Here is a 22,385-nt window from a genome sequence, read left to right as displayed (position 1 = left end):
AGCATTAATTCTTTTATGTCTTATTTTGCTGTGAACAAATTTAAGTATTATATTGTTTCCCAATGATAACGTACTGATCTATGCTGCTACTGCTAAGTCACGTCAGTCGTGTCCGACTCTGTTCGACCCCATAGACGGCAGCCCACCAGGCTCCTCCGTCCCTGGGATTCTCCAGGCAAGAACACTGGAGTGGGTTGCCATTTCCTTCTCCAATGCATGAAAGTGAAAAGTGAAAGTGAATTCACTCAGTTGTCTGACTCTTCGAGACCCCATGGACTGAAGCCCACCAGGCTCCTCTGTCCATGTCCATGGGATTTTCCAGGCAAGAGTACTGGAGTGGGGTGCCATTGCCTTCCCCAACTGATCTATGCTACTTTACTTTAAAAAATATCAAATTTATAATGTAGCTCTTACTCGGTTTTTTTATTTTCAAAGATATTCTTTAAAAAAAAATCACTGTAAATAGTCAAATGTTAGATCCAAGTTTTAAAACTATCCAGGGAATTCTTATAGAAGTCCTATATCTGTATAGAAATCTATGTAGATTTATGATATATACACACGTAATATTTATGCTGTATATCTATACAGTATACCATAGAATAAATATATGATTTAGGTATTTATTTATTTATATACAGATATTCTGGATAACATTTTTGCTTCTCATTATTGCTTGTAGGCACAGTCAAAAGTTAGTCAGTAGGACTGTTGGGCTCTAGGCACCCTACTGTTCTCTTTACTTTTCTGTTCATTCTCTGATCTGTTTTATGGTTGGCTCTTTGATATTGATAAGAAGGATACACAAAAGATGCATTTAAATTGTTCTTTTGTTTTCAAATAAACATAACATGATTTTTGGTAATTCTATAAATATTTTAGTTTTCCCAATGTATGGATATCTATCTAAAGAGTGCTATAACAGCTAAGGTTTTTGGATCCACACAGAGAAACCAACTCTGGCTCACTTCAGTGGAAAGAAATTTAATTGGTCGTTGAAAATTTCACAAAAAGACTGAAGAATTGCATTTGGAAAATGTACAAAACCTAAGGGTGCTAGGTGGCAGGAAGGATTATAGCCACAGTCATGCTACAGGGACACGTTAGGGAGTCACCACTATCAGACTTACACTGTTACTGCTGCTGCTTTAAATATATCTTAACTGATAGCATCTTTGTGGTGCCTGCTGGAGTTCAAAGTCTAGGGTAGGAACGGTCTTGCTGAGACCTTGTTCTGGCCTTCAGGGAACGCCTTCCTTTGGCTTTTTCCTTTTGGCCTCCCGCCAAAGCTCACATAAGAAGAAATTAGCCCTGAGTAAGAAAGCAGTTTGACTGTAGGAAGATCCTTTAAAAAAAAGAAAAGAGATAGCTGTCCTTCACAACTACTCATTAAAATATATTTCAAAACAATTCTTTGTGATGACAGGTAGCTGTGTACCTCTTGAATTACAAGATAAAATTGTTTATGGTATCTTATGTTTCTGAAAAACATGTATTTGTTTCTGTTTTAAGGAGGGTTGTGGTAGCTTATTAGAGAAAAATTACTTGATTATTTTCAAAGTGAAACTACCTTAGATATCTCTAAATTTTATAGTACAGGCATGACTAAAAAAAAGATATTTTTCTAAGAAAAAGAATCACAGAAAGTAAATGTGGTTGCGAGATATGCACATATTATTTATTTTTCAGTATTTTTCTTTGGTAGACAAAAATATGTCATATTTAAAATGTGTCCAATGTATTAAAGAATGGATAAAACCAAAATTCATGGTTAACACATACATCCTAATTGCTTCAAATATCTCAATGAAAAAACGGTTATTTAAAAAATTCAAAACACCAGAGCTACTCATTTTGTTTTGAAATATTTGCACTCTTACCAGTTACCATTAGTTTATAATTGTTTTCATAGTACATTTCATGAATTACAGCCTTCTTTATAAAATAAGATAATGTTTAAGGACTTTCTCCATATATATATATATATATATATATATATATATATATATATATATATAAAACTTCTGGGAAAAGGACTATGAATTGACATAAAAATTATTTAAGGAATGATTATTATACACATGGATGCTTTGACTTATGAGTCATGGTCTTAATTCTAGTAATAATAATATATTGTAATATGAAATATAGGTCAGGTATAGACAGATAACTTCTAGAGACAGAAGTGCATTCATAGCCATAGCAAAATAGTTATAAGTATCAAATCTCCTGGAGAGTTTCCTAACCTAGAAATGTGTGAATGTTCATTGCAGCCGGCAGGAGAAAGTCAGTTTCCTTACTGCAGAGTTCTTATCTTTTCAGTAGTCACAGTTACACTTGTTCTAGGTTTTCAGATCCTCTTTTCCAGGACTTCATATATTTTTATATTTTTCAGAATTCTTTCTTTGAACTTTCTGTAATGAGAAAATGAGAATTTTACAGACTTGGACTGTTCTTGTTTCCTAGTGATTTAAGAGTTGACATGCAAAAATGTGTAGCAGGAAAGGAAAGTCGATAATAACCAGAGATCCCTTATCAGAACACTTCACACAGGATCATAACAAAACCATTCTGCAGTTGTCAAATTTTTTTCCCAAAAGATTTCTCTTGGATAAAGCAGATTATAAAATAGAAGTAATCTGGTAACCTACCTTGATAATAGCTTTCGCTTGCTTTGCCTTGGGATTTAGGCATCTTTGTCCTTTATGTGTTTTCAGGGTGATACTGTTAAGGGAAGGTCCAAAACAGTCTTAAATTTTCAATGGAAAAACATAAGAAAAACAACACAAAAAAGCTCCCCCCGCCACTATTATCTTCACCACGTCCATTACTTACATCACTTCTGTTTTGTCACAGTTATTAGTTGGGTAAATTATAGAGACTTTCTCAATATCTGCCACTTTGACTGCTTTTACTCCAGGGCCTATGCAAAGACACCGTCCCCCTTTGAACATAGGGAAGCCTAGAACAGATCACAGCATCAGTTACTAATACATTTGATTGCAGCAGTGGGCTGTGTTTTATAATCTTGATGAAGAATGTGAGCCAAGTTTTTAGTGAGACTAGAGATAGTAATTTGACAAATAGCACTCAACACTGCTGTTACTAGGAAAGAACTTAAGAAGTTGACAATTTTCTCTTTGAATTTGTAAGCAAACTATTAAAAAATAAAGAGAAGAATAAAAGAAGTTTATTAGAGATCAAGATTATTTGCCTGTTGCTTTTATGCTCAAGAACTTTTCCAGAAAGCAAATAACATTATCTCTTAAAATCTTCTTGGCAGACGTTTAAAACTGTTCCTAAAGGCTCTTGCCAGATTTTGTAGCTAAATAAATTCTGTTAAACGTATCATTTCTAGTTTCAGTTAAACATTTCCAATATTCTCTGCCAAAGCTGTAGCAACTGCTAATGTTTGAGGGTAAATAAAAATTCACTGTATATTTTGAGATAAAAGTGAACGAAAAGACATTTGAAGCATTAGAAAAGACATTTGAAGCATTAGAAAAGACATTTATAGGTTGAGAAATAAAAGGTACCATATACCTTGAACAATTGCAGCACATAATATCACAGTCAGGACTATAGCCATGCCCTTCACACTCATGCTTGTTGCTGCTGCTTTGGCTTTGATATTCTTCTTGGAGGAAGGAGAAAAGCAGATCGTGGAAGAGAATTCTTTCTGGCATATTTAAGGCACTTTATACACCAGCAGTCCTCTCCTACGGCAAGAGGAATTTCCCTCCTTGAGTCATGTTCCTTTCTTCCAAGAGATTCTATTTTGTTCTCATCTGTCGTTCCTTCCTTTTGTTACAGTATTGAAAGTAATATGAATGTGAAAGCACTTTGTAGACAGTAAAGGGCTATATAGAGTATTCCCAGCCTTCCAGTAGCATTTCCTAGAAATGTTTATTGGACTACCCTGGGCAGTGAAATTCTGATTGCCATTCATTCTTCCATTTAGGAAGATTGTCTTCTGATTTTCAGTCCTTTCACCTCCATCCTTCTCAGAACTATATAAAAGAACATTCTTTAAAACAAATTATACTTTTGCTTTTAAGTCCAAACTTTTGAATGGGAGGCCTATTTTGTTTGACATCAAATGACATTTTATTTCAACTTATTTATATTTTTTTACTGTAATTTATAATTTATTTATTTATAATTTTTGACTATGTCTGAAGAAATCTTCTAAAGACTTGTACTTCTGAATTTATATCCATTTATTTTTGCATGTTTAACAGTTTTTGCACATATGTATTTCTCAAGCATTATTGTTTAGTACATAAAGTTGTGTGAATTGTGGATTTTTAAAAAACGGTTCTTTTTTTATTTTTTATTTTTTTTTTCAAAAAAAAGTCACCTATTTTATTTCAAATTACAGTTATGAACATACAGAGAAATTATGTAATCCATGGATGACTTTTTAAAAAACCTAAAGCACTGAGAAGAATATAAAGCTTCCCCATACACTCCTCTTCTATTCATCAGTGAAATAACTACCTATTTTTAAGGTAACATAACAACCAATTACTCTTGACAAGTCGTTTATACAGAACACGTGAACACCTGTGCTAAGACATTCACTAGCAAATCATTATTCAAAGGTTATGATTTTTAAAAATCTAAATAAATACACCTTGCTGTTGTAAGAGTGCTCTTTAATTGCAGGGCTTTTTTCCCTTTCAAGTTCTGAAACAGTTTTATGGCACACCACTCCCTTCTCCACACCCCCCAACTCCCCTGAATAATTGCTATGTTCACTGCCAACATTATAACCATTTTTTTGAGTCTAAAGTACCCATATTTAAGTGGCAGTAAAGAACAAATACTCAGCCTTTCTAAACTTGCTTTTGCAATCAAGGCTGAAAGAAAAATATTAAGTTTTCCACATTTTTCCTCTGTAATCTTCCTGGAATAAAATTAAAAGCTTCTGCACAACAAAAGAAACTATAAGCAAGGTGAAAAGACAGCCTTCAGAATGGGAGAAAAATAATAGCAAATGAAGCAACTGACAAACAACTAATCTCAAAAATATATAAGCAACTCCTGCAGCTCAATTCCAGAAAAATAAATGACCCAATCAAAAAATGGGCCAAAGAACTAAATAGACATTTCTCCAAAGAAGCCATACAAATGGCTAACAAACATGAAAAAAATCTCAACATGACTCATTATCAGACAAATGCAAAGCAAAACCACAATGAGGTACCATTTCACGCCAGTCAGAATGGCTGTGATCCAAAAGTCTACAAGCAATAAATGCAGGAGAGGATGTGGAGAAAAGGGAACCCTCTTACACTGTTTACACTGTTGGTGGGAATGCATACTAGTACAGCCACTATGGAGAACAATGTGGAGATTCCTTACAAAACTGGAAATAGAACTGCCATATGACCCAGCAATCCCACTGCTGGGCATACACACCAAGGAAACCAGAATTGAAAGAGACACGTGTACCCCAGTGTTCATCACAGCACTGTTTATAGTAGCCAGGACATGGAAGCAACCTAGATGTCCATCAGCAGATGAATGGATAAGAAAGCTGTGGTGCATATACACAATGGAGTATTACTCAGCCATTAAAAAGAATACGTTTGAATCAGTTCTAATGAGGTGGATGAAACTGGAGCCTATTATATAGAGTGAAGTAAGCCAGAAAGAAAAACACCAATACAGTATACTAATGCATATATATGGAATTTAGAAAGATGGTAACGACAACCCTGTATGCGAGACAGCAGAAGAGACACAGATGTATAGAACAGTCTTTTGGACTCTGTTGGGGGCGGGGGGGGGGGGGGGGGGGGGAATGATTTGGGAGAATGGCATTGAAACATGTATAATATCATAAAAAAATAAAGATATAGTATCAACATTATTTTATAAATCAAGGCAGATTAAAGAACAACTAGAGAAATCAACTTCTTCTCTAAATTATTTGGTTAGAAATATGCTTTCATTCTCTTGTGTGCACAGTTTTATAGAATACTAGTGATACTACTATTTTTAAATGAGTTGGGGAAAAAAACAAACTACAAGCAACTGAAATGGGGATATGGTATTTTTTTCAGCTCTTCTGTGGAGTAAATTAGTTTTGATTATACTCCTAACTTGTTTGCCATGATTGATACCCATGTGGTCATTTATTTCCTTCAAAATCATCTATTTATAAACAGTTGTTTTTAAAAAACGGTTCTTTCTCATGCTGTGTTTGTATTTCTTGGATTCTACTTTGATATAACCCTGCTTTCTTTTTATCTTTACCGTTTCCTCTTAAGGGGCTTCCCTGATAGCTCAGCAGGTAAAGAACCACCTGCAATTCAGGAGTCCCTGGTTCAGTTCCTGGGTTGGGAAGATCCCCTGGAGAAGGGGTAGGCTACCCACTCCAGTATTCTTGGGCTTCTCTGCTGGCTTAGCTGGTAAATAATCCACCTCCAAAGTGGGAGACCAGGGTTCCATCCCTGGGTTGGGAAGATCCCCTGGAGAAGGGAACAGCTACCTACTCTAGTATTCTGGCCTGGAGAATTACATGGACTGTGTAGTCCATGTGGTAGTAAAGAATCGACCGGACTGAGTGACTGTCACTTTCACTTCACTTTCCTCTTAAGCTTTCTAAATCTATTTGTTTTAAATGTCTTTTGCAAACACTTAAAATATCATATCAAAGGGATTTTTAATAGGTGAATGTAATTATTTACTATGTAATTGGTAGAAGGCAATGGCAACCCACTCCAGGACTCTTGCCTGGAAAATCCCATGGACGGAGGAGCTTGGTAGGCTGCAGTCCATGGGGTCATGAAGAATCGGACACGACTGAGGGACTTCACTTTTCACTTTCATGCATTGGAGAAGGAAATGGCAACCCACTCCAGTGTTCTTGCCTGGAGAATCCCAGGGACGGGGGAGCCTGGTGGGCTGCCATCTATGGGGTCGCACAGAGTCGGACACGACTGAAGTGACTTAGCAGCAGTAGCAGCAGCAAGCTTTATAAAATGCTTCCTAGATGTTTCTTTTCTGTCTTTATGTTTCCTGTGGTTTCTTTCTAACTTTAAATATATATTTTTTAACATTTTCTTATGTGATTTGGACAGAATACAGCGTTTTGTGTTCTGCTAGTAATATTAATTTTTTTTAACCTGACTTTTTCTGGTATTTTACATCAACCATAAATAGAATCTTCTGGTTCCTCCCTTTGTAAGATGAGAAAAATCAATGTAATTTTCAAACCTTTCTTCCTATTTCCTAGTTTTGTATTTTCAGATGGTTATTTCACATTACTCAACTTCTTTTTTGGGAATTATCATTACATTTTATTCTGAAATCACATACTTATTTAGATGTGTGTGTCTTAGTCACTCAGTCATGTCCGACTCTTTGTGACCCCATGGACTGGAGCCTACCAGGCTCCTGTGTCCATGGAGTTCTCCAAGCAAGAATACTGGAGTGGGTTGCCATTCCCTTCTCCAAGGGATCTTCCCAACCCAGGGGTCAAACCCAGTTAGTTCTCCTGCATTGCAGGCAGATTCTTTACCATCTCAGCCAACAGGTCCTACATTTATCAATCATTCAAGTCTTTAAAACCTCTTAGTCTTTATTTTAATTAATCTCAAAGTGGTTGGAATATTATTTCTCTTTCTCATTGATTCATTTAACATTTTTCTCACAGGAAAACAAAGTAAAAGGAATATGTTCTTTGATTTCATAAATCCTTATCGATTATTTTTTCTTCAAGTTCTTAGGTAATACATAGAACCAAAATTATGCAGAGTTGGTTTCGTGCTCTAACCTTTTTACTTCTTTTTTTGAGCTATACAAAAAGTAAACTTAATTAGACTCTGGCAGGTACTAATATGGATGCTTTCTCCTTCCTTCACACTCTTTCCCTTTTTACTGCCTTTTCCTCCCAGGGTCTCTGCCTTAAAGATTACTGGGAAGCACCACCCCATTCTATAGTATCAATAGTTCATTGTTCATTCATTCATTGGACAAATATTTATTTTATTACATGCCTAGCACTCTTTTGAGTATTGAAGATAGAGCAGTGGACAAAACCAAGTTCCTTCTTGTGTCTTTAAAGTTTTGTAGTGTTCTAATTTATTGTAGAAGGCAGTCTGCCTAATTTCAAACGTGTTCTTTAAGTGTGTCTTTAACCCTATGACTTTTTCTGACCTAAACACTTTCTATTATCACATGAGGAGGATTAATTCTTTGAGAACATCCCCTTCTCTAGTGAGTTTGAGAGATCCCTCTTATTTCTGTCATATAATATAGTTCCTTTAAGATGGAATGTACTTTCCTCAGCTTTCCTGAATCCTTTCCTTAAGTTTTGATATCTTCATAAAGTTTTCTTTAATACCTTGATTTCTTCTGGCTTGATAGCATTTACTGTCTTGTCTAGCTTTATCTAGAAGTATAATGATTAACCACATACTTAATTTTAAATATTCTAGTAGCCACATTTAAAACATTTTTTTTCTCTTTATTTTTTTGGCCTTGTTGTGCAGCTTATGTGGTCCTAGTACTCTGACCAGGGATTGAACTCAGGTCTCTTCCAGTGGAAGTACAGAGTCCTAACCACTGGTGCTGTGCTCAGTTGCTTCTGTCGTGTCCGACTCATTGTGACCCATGGACTGTAGCCTGCCGGGCTCCCCTGTCCATGGGATTCTCCAGGCAAGAATACCGAAGTGGGTTGTCATGCCCTCCTTCAGGGGAAATTCCCGACTCAGGATTGAACCCATATCTCTGGTGTCTCCTGCATTGCAGGCAGGTTCTTTACTCACTGAACCACAGGACTGCCAGGAAATTATCTTTAGTAGCTACATTTAAGGAGTAAAAGGAAATAGGTGACATTAATTTTAATAATATTTTTATTTTGTTTAAAACATGAAAGATTATCATTTCAAGGTGTAACCATTATAAAATCATTAAGTAAGATTTTAATTTTTTTAGTACTATTATTTATTTATTTTTAAATATAAATTTATTTACTTTAATTGGAGGCTAATTACTTTACAATATTGTATTGGTTTTGCCATACATCAACATGCATCTGCCATGGGTGTACACGTGTTCCCCATCCTGAACCCCCCTCCCACCTCCCTCCCCATACCATCCCTCTGGGTCATCCCAGTGCACCAGCCCCAAGCATCCAGTATCATGCATCGAACCTGGACTGGTGATTTGTTTCATATATGATATTCTACATGTTTCAATGCCGTTTTCCCAAATCATCCCACCCTCTCCCTCTCCCACAGAGTCCAAAAGACTGTTCTATACATGTGTCTCTTTTTCTGTCTCTCATACAGGGTTATCGTTATCATCTTTCTAAATTCCATATATAGGTGTTAGTATACTGTATTGGTGTTTTTCTTTCTGGCTTCACTCTGTATAATAGGCTCCAGTTTCATCCACCTCATTAGAACTGATTCAAATGTATTCTTTTTAATGGCTGAGTAATACTCTATTGTGTACTACACTTTTAAATTGGACTAACCACATTTCAGATGCTTAGTAGCCACATGTGTTTCAGTTCAGTTCAGTTGCACAGTCGTGCCCGAGTCTTTGTGACCCAATGAATCGCAGCACGCCAGGCCTCCCTGTCCATCACCAACTCCCGAAGTTCACTCAAACTCATGTCCATCGAGTCAGTGATGCTATCCAGCCCTCTCATCCTCTGTCGTCCCCTTCTCCTCCTGCCCCCAATCCCTCCCAGCATCAGAATCTTTTCCAATGAGTCAACTATTCGTATGAGGTGGCCAAAGTACTGGAGTTTCAGCTTCAGCATCATTCCTTTCAAAGAACACCTAGGACTGATCTCCTTTAGAATGGACAGGTTGGATCTCCTTGCAGTCCAAGGAACTCTCAAGAGTCTTCTCCAACACCACAGTTCAAAAGTATCAATTCTTCGGTGCTCAGCTTTCTTGACAGAAACTCTCACATCCATACATGACCACTGGAAAAACCATAGCCTTGACTAGACAAACCTTTGTTGACAAAGCAATGTCTCTGCTTTTTAATGTGCTAGCTAGGTTGGTCATAACTTTCCTTCCAAGGAGTAAGCGTCTTTTAATTTCATGGCTGCAATCACCATCTCCAGTGATCTGGGAGCCCAAAAAAATAAAGTCTGACACTGTTTCCACTGTTCCCCATCTATTTCCCATGAAATGATGGGACCAGAAGCCATGATCTTAGTTTTCTGAATGTTGAGCTTTAAGGCAACTTTTTCACTCGCCTCTTTCACTTTCATCAAGAGGCTTTTTAGTTCCTCTTCACTTTCTGCCATAAGGGTGGTGTCATGTGCATATCTGAGGTTATTGATATTTCTCCTGGCAATCTTGATTCCAGCTTGTGCTTCTTCCAGCCCAGCGTTTCTCATAATGTACTCTGCATAGAAGTTAAATAAGCAGGGTGACAATATACAGCCTTGACATACTCCTTTTCCTATTTGGAACCAGTCTGTTGTTCCATGTCCAGTTCTAACTGTTGCTTCCTGACCTGCATACAGGTTTCTCAAGAGGCTGGTCAGGTAGTCTGTTATTCCCATCTCTTGAAGAATTTCCCACAGTTTATTGTGATCCACACAGTCAAAGGCTTTGTCATAGTCAATAAAGCAGAAATAGATGTTTTTCTGGAACTCTCTTGCTTTCTTGATGATCCAGCGGATGTTGGCAATTTGATCTCTGGTTCCTCTGCCTTTTCTAAAACCAGCTTGAACACCTGGAAGTTCACGGTTCACATATTGCTGAAGCCTGGCTTGGAGAATTTTGAGCATTACTTTACTAGCGTGTGAGATGAGTGCAATTGTGCAGTAGTTTGAGGATTCTTTGGCATTGCCTTTCTTTGGGATTGGAATGAAAACTGACCTTTTCCAGTCCTGTGGCCACTGCTGAGTTTTCCAAATTTGCTGGCATATTGAGTGCAGCACTTTCACAGCATCATCTTTCAGGATTTGAAATAGCTCCACTGGAATTCTATCACCTCCACTAGCTTTGTTCGTAGTGATGCTTTCTAAGGCCCACTTGACTTCACATTCCAGGATGTCTGGCTCTAGGTCAGTGATCACACCATCGTGATTATCTAGATCGTGAAGATCTTTTTTGTACAGTTCTTCTGTGTATTCTTGCCACCTCTTCTTAATATCTTCTGCTTCTGTGGGTCCATTCCATTTCTGTCCTGTATCGAGCCCATCTTTGCATGAAATGTTCCCTTGGTATCTCTAATTTTCTTGAAGAGATCTCTAGTCTTTCCTATTCTGTTGTTTTCCTCTATTTCTTTGCATTGATCGCTGAGGAAGGCTTTCTTATCTCTTCTTGCTATTCTTTGGAACTCTGCATTCAAATGGGAATATCTTTCCTTTTCTCCTTTGCTTTCTGCTTCTCTTCATTTCATAGCTATTTGTAAGGCCTCCTTAGACAGCCATTTTGCTTTTTCACATTTCTTTTCCATGGGGATGGTCTTGATCCCTGTCTTCTGTACAGTGTCACGAACCTCCGTTCATAGTTCATCAGGCACTCTATCAGATCTAGTCCCTTCAGTCTCTTTTCTCACTTCCACTGTATAATCATAAGGGATTTGATTTAGGTCATACCTAATGGTCTAGTGGTTTTCCCTACTTTCTTCAATTTCAGTCTGAATTTGGCAATAAGGAGTTCATGATCTGAGCCACAGTCAGCTCCCAGTCTTGTTTTTGCTCACTGTATAGAGCTTCTCCATCTTTGGCTGCAAAGAATATAATCAATCTGATTTCGGTGTTGACCATCTGGTGATGTCTATGTGTAGAGTCTTCTCTTGTGTTGTTGAAAGAGGGTGTTTGCTATGACCAGTGGGTTCTCTTGGCAAAACTCTATTAGTCTTTGCCCTGCTTCATTCTGTATTCCAAGGCCAAATTTGCCTGTTACTCCAGGTGTTTCTTGACTTCCTACTTTTGCATTCCAATCCCCTATAATGAAAAGGACACCTTTTTTGGGTGTTAGTTCTAAATGGTCTTGTAGGTCTTCATGGAACCGTTCAACTTCAGCTTCTTCAGTGTTACTGGTCGGGGCATAGACTTGGATTACTGTGATATTGAATGGTTTGCCTTGGAAACGAACAGAGATCATTCTGTCATTTTTAAGATTGCATCCAAGTACTGCATTTTGGACTCTTTTGTTGACCATGATGGCTGCTCCATTATTTCTAATGGATTCCTGCCTGCAGTAGTAGATATAATGGTCATCTTTAGTTAAATTCACCCATTGCAGTCCATTTTAGTTTTGATTCCTGGGATGTCAATGTTCACTCTTGCCATCTCCTGTTTGACCACTTCCAATTTGCCTTGATTCATGGACCTAACATTCCAGGTTCCTATGCAATATTGCTCTTTACAGCATCGAACCTTGCTTCTATCACCAGTCACATCCACAACTGGGTGTTGTTTTTGCTTTGGCTCCATGCCTTCATTCTTTCTGGAGTTATTTCTCCACTGATCTCCAGTAACATATTGGACACCTACCGACCAGGGGAGTTCCTCTTTCAGTATCCTATCATTTTGCCTTTTCATACTGTTCATGGGGTTCTCATGGCAAGAATACTGAAGTGGTTTGCCATTCCCTTCTCCAGTAGACCACATTCTGACAGACCTCTCTACCATGACCCATCCGTCTTGGGTGGGTCCACATGGCATGGCTTAGTTTCATTGAGTTAGACCAGGTTGTGGTCCATGTGATCATATTGGCTAGTTTCCTGTGATTATGGTTTCAGTGTGTCTGCCCTCTGATGCCCTCTTGCAACACCTACTGTCTTACTTGGGTTTCTCTTACCTTGGATGTGAGATATCTTTTCATGGCTGCTCCAGCAAAGCGCAGCCGCTGCTCCTTACCTTGGACGAGGGATATCTCTTCACAGCCGCCCCTCCTGACCTTGAATGTGGACAGTACTTGTCTAGTTATTCATTTAGCATATTATACTACCTTGATATTATATTTTAAATAAAGATGGGGATAGAGCTAAGAAGAGATACTACGCTTTTTAAAATTTTTTTAGTTTGTTTTAGAAACTTTTCTAAATCTTCCTAGTCCTTTTGTTCTTTCTCTCTTCACTAAGTGGTTATATCTCATTGTGTCTTCTCTTTGATTAAGCAGGACAAAAATTAAACTTCATTCTCTCTGTTTGTAGTAGTGTTTGCCTTTTTTGTTGTTGTTGTTTCTGGAATTGAACTATTTTAAGTTCATCCATTCAAACAAGTTTCCATTTGAATTTGAAGGAGAATCTCTGAATGTAGTTCTTATGATTAATTTCCAAAAAACTTTGCAGCTTAACAGTTCTATAATCTGTGATTCATATGAAGTTTTAGTTATGATTCTCAATTATGCAATTAATATAGAGTTTTAAAGTGTTTTCAAATGGGGAGAGATTAGCGCAAGGCAGTTAAAAATAATTCCCAACTCAGCATTCATTAAGTCTTTGAATAACATATTGTTTGCGGAAAAAATTAATCAAGACTGTTTTGCTAGTTAAATTAATTAAAAGTGGGTTAGAAATAGAACAGTTCTCGTTTATTATAAAGCAGTATAATGTAACAGAGGGCTTCCCAGGTGGTGCTAGTGGTAAAGGACCCACCTGCCAATGCAGGTTAGACTCAGGTTCCATCCCTGGATCAAAAAGATCCCTGGAGGATGCCACAGCAACCCACTCCGGTATTCTTGCCTGAGAATCCCACTCACAGTGGAGCCTGTGCAGTCCATAGGGTCGCACAGAGTCAGACACGACTGAAGTGACTTACCATGCATGCATTATGTAACAGAATCCTGTTGTTTTGAGTTTATAGAAGACAGATGACTCACTACTAGGGTAGAGGTTGCCACACATGTGATAGGCACCTAAAATAATGTGAATAGGTTGAACAGATTGATGTAGAGTCCTTAACTCTTAAAAGTACAGTAGTACAAAACCTGATGCTCTTTCATAGAGGGATTAAGGGGAGTTGGTGATGGACAGGGAGGCCTGGTGTGCTGTGATTCATGGGGTTGCAAAGAGTTGGACACGACTGAACGACTGAACTGAACTGAACTGAAGGCATTTAGGGAGCTGCCAGTGGATTTTTTCAGAAACCCTTAATGGAATTCTACTTCTGTGATTTTCCTTTAACATTAATAAATACCTTTTCCAGAAATCAGAAGATCCTGCTGGCTATATTCAAGGCAGCTATTAGGCACTGGGCAAGGCTGTATTTTTTCCAAATTAAATTTTGGGAAAAATGGTATAGACAATAAAAAAATTATTATGGCATGAAGGAGTAGTGTATATGTTATTGCTATTTGAAAGCATTCCACAGAAATAATGAATTTTGAGAAGGATTTTTCTGAGCTTATACTTAGTCTCCTTCTGGGACTTTGACATAAGACATTTTTAAAATGTAGTGTAATGTAATCTGGCATTTGTGAGTAAGATGTACAAGAACTCACATTTCATAAGGATGATTTCATCTGTGATATGCACTGCCCCAAACATTGCAGTCTCAAATACATGCACAAAAGAAGGGCCAGTTTTCAGTGGCCTTCATCTCCATACTGACCCAGCTGACCCACCGCTAGCCATCTACTTTTCCTCTCCTTTTCAGAATGATAGAAGGAATCAGAACCTGATGCACCTTGTGTGAAAGATGACTGAATTCTACCAAATTTCTGATGTTAAAGGAGAGACAGTTATTGGTACTCTAAAAGATGAGCACAAAAAGAAAAAAAAATGAGCTTTTAGCTTTCAGGGATTGACGATTTCAAAGTTACTGTCAGTTCAGTTTATTTTGCTTTTTATCTGTGCCTTTTTGTGCTGGTCAGACACAGGCTACCTGTATCTTGTTCCTGGAGTTGGATGGCTTCCCATTGTCTTAATTAGATTTATTGCAAAGGAAAGGGTTTCCTGGAACAGCTAAGCTGCAGGTGATTTATTAAACTGTAATTCTTTCATTTTCTTGGAAATAAGTTAAGATTTCAATCTACCATTCTTCTGAAAAGGAAATTTAATGTTTTACCTTTGAGGAAGGAAGAGTTATGAAATAACAACCATTATTCACTTTTTTCAACCTGTTTGTTTTATGTAGAACCAAACTTACTTGCCTTGAAATGTTAACTTTTTGCCAAGTTGATTTTATTAAAGTATAGTTACTGCTACTGCTAAGTCACTTCAGTCGTGTCCGACTCTGTGCGACCCCACAGAGGGCAGCCCACCAGGCTCCCCCATCCCTGGGATTCTCCAGGCAAGAACACTGGAGTGGGTTGCCATTTCCTTCTCCAATGCATGAAAGTGAAAAGTGAAAGTGAAGTCGCTCAGTCGTGTCCGACCCTCAGCGACCCCATGGATTGCAGCCTACCAGGCTCCTCCATCCATGGGATTTTCCAGGCAGGATACTGGAGTGGGGTGCCATTGCCTTCTCCGAAGTATAGTTAAGTGTCAGATAATTCAGAAGGAAACAAAGAACATGGGTTTGAAAGTGAATTGCTTTCCTTTAGTATTTTAGGTATGATTTTAAGACCTCATATGTTGAAATTTAGAAGACAGAGAAGTTCTGTTATCTCACTGAACAGATTATCAACCCTCTTTTCCATGTCCTCTGTACTCCTCACAGAATGTTTGCTGCTATTTGAGCCAGGAGCAGTGGGTTGTATAAAGCAGCTTCAGCATCACCATAAACTTCAAAGAAATCATTTTTCTCACAACAAAGGCATCTCTATTCATGGCCTTAAATTGGCCGCCTGGAAAATGACTGCAATCTACAACTGCCAGGTCAATGTGGACGTTCATGTTAATTTTCCAAGTTGGAAAACAGCATGCTTATTGTTAGGGGATAGAAACATGTGAGAGATTAGCGATGAGCAACTTTACAAACAACTAACTGAAAGAAGCTTGATTCAATAAGAGGAAGAAAAATTGTGCAGTAGTCTCCCTTATTATCATTAGTTCAGGTTTTCTGCTACTCAGAAAAGCTGAAGGAGAGGAAAGAACAGATCTGGCAATATTATTTCAGAGCTAGTTGGAAAGAGTGTGCATGAAAAGATCTTGCCTGGAGAGATGAGTCCTGCATGTGAATGTTAGAGGAGCTGTGTATGTAAGGTATGAAGTTGCACTGGATTTGTTTGTGTTGTTTAGAAATAGGATATCTAAAATGGTGATTTGTAAGAAGTATTTCAGTACACATGGCTTGCCAATTTAAACTTTAAATGTAATGTTTTAAATAGGAGATATAATGAGGAATGTGAAAAAAGAATTGGAAGGACCTTTTTTAGTGCAGATCTTTTATTTCTTATATTATCTTGATACTTAGAATAAATGAATGTCTTGGAGTCAAAACAAGAACAACACTTAAAAATATTTAGATAGGCTGTGTATTGTTTTTATTTTATAGATTATGCTGAATGCTATTTCCCTTTTTAATAAAAAGCCAACAAAAGTATTCTAGCTTACTTTCCATGATTCTTGCTTCTGTAGTCTTTTAATATGTGGGTAGGTGAGCAGTAAGAGGTGTGGTGAGGGAAACAGCTCGCTCCTCAGCTCTGGTCTCCTCCCTCTCAACCTTGCACCCGTGCCAGCTGGAGGTAGCGGGGTGGTGATGGAAACCATGGTAATTGTCATTTGTTGGGTGCCTGCCATGTGCCAGGTGTTGCTCCTAGTGTCTCACTAGTCCTTGCAGTAATTCTGTAAGAGCACCAGTGTCTTCTTTTTAAAGGTAGTTTAAAAGAGTTACATCCCACAAATTATGTAACTCTTCCTGAGTCATTTAACACATTTAATAAGTACTGGAGTCAGAGGACAGCAGCAGTGAAAAAGCCTACTCGAATTCTTTCTTCTGTGATGAAACAGGGAAGTGAAAGGCAACCTCTGAGGTTTGACTGTGTAACTCCAGATCCAGACCTCCCTAGAATATAGAAAGTTCAAGAGTATTGGAGTAGAGGACTAAGTATGGAACAATTCAGGATATAAATAGAATCTGAGGTTTCTGGTAAGAGAAATCAGGAAACCTTGAGAAAGTCTAGAACCCCATTTCATTTATATTTCATTGAATACCAGGAGAATGATTATTGTGACTTCTTAAAACTTAATCTTTGTTAGTAATGTTTTTAATCTTATTTTCCCATCATGACTAGTAGTAGTAACCATTAGAAAACTTGGCTTATTCCAAGAAAAAAGAAAGATGGAAGAAGCCTGTATTCTTTTTTAATTAATTAATTATTTTTAATTGGAGACTAATTACTTTACAGTATTGTGGTGGCTTTTGCCATACATTGACATGAATCAACCACGAGTGTACATGTGTCCCCTATCCCAAACCCCACTCCCTCCTCCTTCCCCATCCCATCCCTCTGGGCTGTCCCAGTGCATCAGCTGTGAGTGCCCTGTTTCATGCATCAAACTTGGACTGGTGATCTGTTTCACATATGGTAATATACATGTTTCAGTGCTGTTCTCTCAAATCATGCCACCCTCACCTTCTCCCACGGAGTCCAAAAGTCTGTTCTTTATATCTGTGTCTCTTTTGCTGTCTGGCATATAGGGCTGTTGTTACAATCTTTCTGCATTCCATATATATAAGTTAATATAATATACTGTATTGGTGTTTTTCTTTCTGGCTTACTTCACTGTCTATAATAGGCTCCAGTTTCATCCACCTCAATAGAACTGATTCAAATGTGTTTTTATTAATAGCTGGGTAATATTCCGTTATGTATAAGTACCACAACTTTCTTATCCATTCGTCTGCCAATAGGCATCTAGGTTGCTTCCATGTCCTAGCTATTGTAAACAGTGCTGTGATGAACATTGGGGTACACGTGTCTCTTTCAGTTCTGATTTCCTCAGTGTGTATGCTCAGCAGTGGGATTGCTGGGTCGTGTGGCAGTTCTATTTTCAGTTTTTGAAGGAATCTCCACACTGTTCTCCATAGTGGCTTTACTAGTTTGCATTCCTACCAACAGTGTAAGAGGGTTCCCTTTTCTCCACACCCTCTCCAGCATTTATTGTTTATAGACTTTTTGATAGCAGCCATTCTGACTGGCGTGAGATGGTACCTCATTGTGGTTTTGCTTTGCATTTGTCTGATAATGAGTGATGTTGAGATTTTTTTCATGTTTGTTAGCCATCTGTATGTCTTCTTTGGAGAAATGTCTGTTTAGTTCTTTGGCCCATATTTGATTGGGTCATTTATTTTTCTTGTATTGAGCTGCATGAACTGTTTGTATATTTTTGAGACTAATTTTTTGTCAGTTGCTTCATTTGCTATTATTTTCTCCCACCCTGAAGGCTGTCTTTTCACCTTGCTTATAGTTTCCTTTGTTATGCAAAAGCTTTGAAGTTTAATTAGGTCCCATTTGTTTATTTTTGCTTTTATTTACATTACTCTGGGAGGTGGATCATAGCGGATCGTGCTGTGATTTATGTCAGACAGTGTTTTGCCTATGTTTTCCTCTAGGAGTTTTATAGTTTCTGGTCTTACATTTAGATCTTTAATCCATTTTGAGTTTATTTATGTATATGGTGTTAGAAAGTATTCTAGTTTCATTCTTTAATAGGTGGTTGATGAGTTTTCCCAGCACCACTTGTTAAAGAGATTGTCTTTTCTCCATTATATATTTTGCCTCCTTTGTCAAAGATAAGGTGTCCATGGAGAGAAGGCAATGGCAACCCACCCCAGTACTCTTGCCTGGAAAATCCCATGGATGGAGGAGCCTGGTGCGCTGCAGTCCATGGGGTTGTGAAGAGTCCGACACAACTGAGCGACTTCACTTTCACTTTTCACTTTCATGCATTGGAGAAGGAAATGGCAACCCACTCCAGTGTTCTTGCCTGGAGAATCCCAGGGATGGGGGAGCCTGGTGGGCTGCCGTCTATGGGGTCACACAGAGTTGGACCTCTGGGCTTTCTGTTTTGTTCCATTGATCTATATTTCTGTCTTTGTGCCAGTACCATACTGTGTTGATGACTGTAGCTTTGTAGTAGAGCCTGAAGTCAGGCAGGTTGATTCCTCCAGTTCCATTCTTCTTTCTCAAGATTGCTTTGGCTATTCGAAGTTTTTTGTATTTCCATAAAAATTGTGAAATTATTTGTTCTAGTTCTGTGAAAAATACATTGGTAGCTTGATAGGGATTGCACTGAATCTCTAGATTGCTTTGGGTAGTATACTCATTTTCACTAAGTTGATTCTTCTGATCCATGAACATGGTATATTTCTCCATCTATTTGTGTCATCTTTTATTTCTTTCACCAGTATTTTATAGTTTTCTATATATAGATCTTTTGTTTCTTTAGGTAGATTTATTCCTAATTATTTTATTCTTTTCATTGCAATGGTGAATGGGATTGTTTCCTTAATTTCTCTTTATATTTTCTCATTGTTGGTGTATAGGAAGGCAAGGGATTCCTCTGTATTAATTTTATATCCTGAAAGTTTACTATAAGTATTCACTGATTAGTTCTAGTAATTTTCTGGTGGTGTCTTTAGGGTTTTCTATATAGAGGATCATATCATCTGCAAACAGTGATAGTTTTACTTCTTTTCAAATCTGGATTCCTTTTATTTCTTTTTCTTTTCTGATTCCTGTGGCTAAAACTTCCAAAACTTTGTTGAATAGTAGTGGTGAGAGTGGGCATCCTTGTTTTGTTCCTGACTTTAGGGGAAATGCTTTCAATTTTTCACCATTGAGGATAATGTTTGCTGTGGGTTTATCATTTATAGCTTTTATTATGTTGAGGTATGTTCCTTCTATGCCTGCTTTCTGGAGAGTTTTTATCATAAATGGATGTTGAATTTTGTCAAAGGCTTTCTCTGCATCTATTGAGATAATCGTATGGTTTTATCCTTCAATTTGTTGATGTGGTATATCACATTGATTGATTTGCAAATATTGAAGAATCCTTGCATCCCTGGGATAAAGCCCACTTGGTCATGATGTATGATCTTTTTAATGTGTTGTTGGATTCTGTTTGCTAGAATTTTGTTGAGGATTTTTGCATCTGTGTTCATCAGTGATATTGGCCTGTAATTTTCTTTTTTTGTGGCATCTTTGTCTGGTTTTGGTATTAGGGTGATCGTGGGCTCATAGAATGAGTTTGGCAGTTTACTTTCCTTTGCAATTTTCTGGAAGAGTTTGAATAGAATAGGTGTTAGCTTCTCTAAATTTTTGGTAGAATTCAGCCGTGAAGCCATCTGGTCCTGGGCTCTTGTTTGTTGGAAGATTTTTGATTACAGTTTCAATTTCTGTACTTGTGATGGGTCTGTTAAGATTTTCTGTTGCTTCCTGGTTCAGTTTTGTAAGGTTATGCTCTTCTAAGAATTCATTCATTTCTTCCAAGTTGTCCATTTTATTGGCATATAGTTGCTGATAGTGGAGAAGGCAATGGCACCCCACTCCAGTTCTCTTGCCTGGAAAATCCTATGGATGGAGGAGCCTGGAAGGCTGCAGTCCATGGTGTCGCTAAGAGTCACATGTGACTGAGCGACTTCACTTTCACTTTTCAGTTTCATGCATTGGAAAAGGAAATGGCAACCCACTCCAGTGTTCTTGCCTGGAGAATCCCAGGGACGGGGGAGCCTGGTGGGCTGCCGTCTATGGGGTCGCACAGAGTCGGACACGACTGAAGTGACTTAGCAGCAGTTGCTGATAGTAGTCTGTTATGATCCTTTGTATTTCTGTATTGTCTGTTTTGATTTCTCCATTTTCATTTCTAATTTTGTTGGATTTTTTTTCCCATTTTTTCTTGATGAGTCTGGCTAATGGTTTGTTTATTTTATTTATCTTCTCAAAGAACCAGCTTTTAGTTTTGTTGATATATGCTATGGTCTCCTTTGTTTCTTTTTCATTTATTTCTGCCTAATTTTTATGATTTTTTTCCTTCTACTAACCCTGGGGTTCTTCATTTCTTCTTTTTCTAGTTACTTTAGGTGTAAAGTTAGGTTATTTATTTGATTTTTCTCTTGTTTCTTGAGGTAAGCTTGTAATGCTGTAAACCTTCCTCTTAGCATTGCTTTTTAGTGAATTCCATAGGTTTTGGGTTGTCATGTTTTCATTTTCATTTGTTTCTAGGCATATTTTGATTTCCTTTTTGATTTCTTCCATGCTTTGTTGGTTATTCAGAAGCGTGTTATTTAGCCTCTATATATTTGTATTTTTAATAGTTTTTTCCCTGTAGTTGACATCTAATCTTACCACATTGTGATCAGAAAAGATGCTTGAAATGATTTCAGTTTTTTTTAATTTACTAAGGCTAGATTTATGGCCCAGGATGTGATCTATCCTGGAAAATGTTCCATGTGCACTTGTGAAATTCATTGTTTTGGGGTGAAATGTCCTATGGATATCAATTAGGTCTAACTGGGCCATTGTATCATTTAAAGTTTGTGTTTCCTTGCTAATTTTCTATTTGGTTGATCTATCCATAGGTATGAGTGGGGTATTAAAGTCTCCCACTATTATTGTATTACTGTTAATTTCCCCTTTCATACTGTTTGCATTTGCCTTAATAGTGAGGTGCTCCTATGTTGGGTGCATATTTATTTATAATTGTTAAGTATTCTTCTTGGATTGATCCTTTGGTCATTAGGTAGTGTCCTTCTTTGTCTCTTTCTTGGCCTTTATTTCAAAGTATTTTATCTGAAAAGAGTATTGCTACTCCTGCTTTATTTTGGTCTCCATTTGCATGAAATATCTTTTTCCATCCCTTCACTTTCAGTCTGTATGTGTCCCTTGGTTTGAGGTGGGTCTCTTGTAGACAGCATATATAGGGGTCTTGTTTTTGTATCCATTCAGTCAGTCTTTGTCTTTTGGTTGGGACATTCAACCCATTTACATTTAAGGTAATTATTGATAAGTATGATCCCATTGCCATTTACTTTGTTGTTTTGGGCTCAAGTTTATAAAGCTTTTCTGTGTTCCCTGTCTAGAGATGATCCTTTAGCATTTGTTAAAGAGCTGGTTTGGTGGTGCAGAATTCTCTCAGCTTTTGCTTGTCTGTAAAGCTTTTGATTTCTCCTTCATATTTGAATGAGATCCTTGCTGGGTATAGTAATCTGGGTTGTAGGTTTTTCTGTTTCATCACTTTAAGTATGTCCTGCCATTCCCTTCTGGCCTGAAGAGTTTCTTGAAAGATCAGCTGTTATCCTTATGGGGATCCCCTTGTGTGTTATTTGTTGCTTTTCCCTTTCTGCTTTTCATATTTGCTCTTTGTGTTTGATCTTTGTTAGTTTTATTAATATGTGTCTTGGGGTGTTTCACCTTGGGTTTATCCTGTTTGGGACTCTCTGGGTTTCTTGGACTGGGGTGGCTATTTCCCTCCCCCATTTTAAAGAAGTTTTCATCTGTTATCTCAAGTATTTTTTCATGCCCTTTCTTTTTGTCTTCTTCTTCTGGGACCCCTATGAT

The 22,385-nt window shown here is 37.6% G+C and overlaps 2 protein-coding genes across 5 annotated transcripts in view; one reads left to right on the top strand and one right to left on the bottom strand.

Annotated features, from left to right (window-relative positions):
• Nucleotides 1–22,385, top strand: part of ART3 (ADP-ribosyltransferase 3 (inactive)) — a 151,342-nt gene that overhangs the window by 35,898 nt on the left and 93,059 nt on the right. Inside the window, exon 1 of one of the 3 annotated variants that reach the window (XM_025289879.2) lies at nucleotides 16,062–16,086. The exons of the other annotated variants lie outside the window; for them this stretch is intronic. The gene's annotated coding sequence lies outside the window, so the exon portion shown is untranslated. Of the gene's footprint in view, nucleotides 1–16,061; nucleotides 16,087–22,385 lie in introns of those variants that run through there. 3 annotated transcript variants of the gene reach the window in all.
• CXCL11 (C-X-C motif chemokine ligand 11) lies at nucleotides 1,657–3,820 on the bottom strand. 2 transcript variants are annotated; one of them, XM_006079165.4, is made up of 4 exons: nucleotides 3,544–3,820; nucleotides 2,836–2,962; nucleotides 2,652–2,724; nucleotides 1,657–2,414 (listed from the first exon to the last, which is right to left on the bottom strand). In XM_006079165.4, the coding sequence occupies exons 1-4, from the start codon at nucleotides 3,602–3,604 to the stop codon at nucleotides 2,373–2,375; spliced, it is 303 nt and encodes a 100-aa protein (XP_006079227.1). In that variant the 5' UTR covers nucleotides 3,605–3,820; the 3' UTR covers nucleotides 1,657–2,372. The 2 variants fall into 2 exon arrangements, with proteins under 2 accessions (XP_006079227.1, XP_025145669.1); XM_025289884.3 differs by having other exon boundaries at nucleotides 1,657–2,410.

Source organism: Bubalus bubalis, chromosome 7 (assembly GCF_019923935.1).
Source record: "Bubalus bubalis isolate 160015118507 breed Murrah chromosome 7, NDDB_SH_1, whole genome shotgun sequence".
Taxonomy (NCBI): Eukaryota; Metazoa; Chordata; class Mammalia; order Artiodactyla; family Bovidae; genus Bubalus; species Bubalus bubalis.
This window is presented reverse-complemented; position numbering and strand designations above follow the sequence as displayed.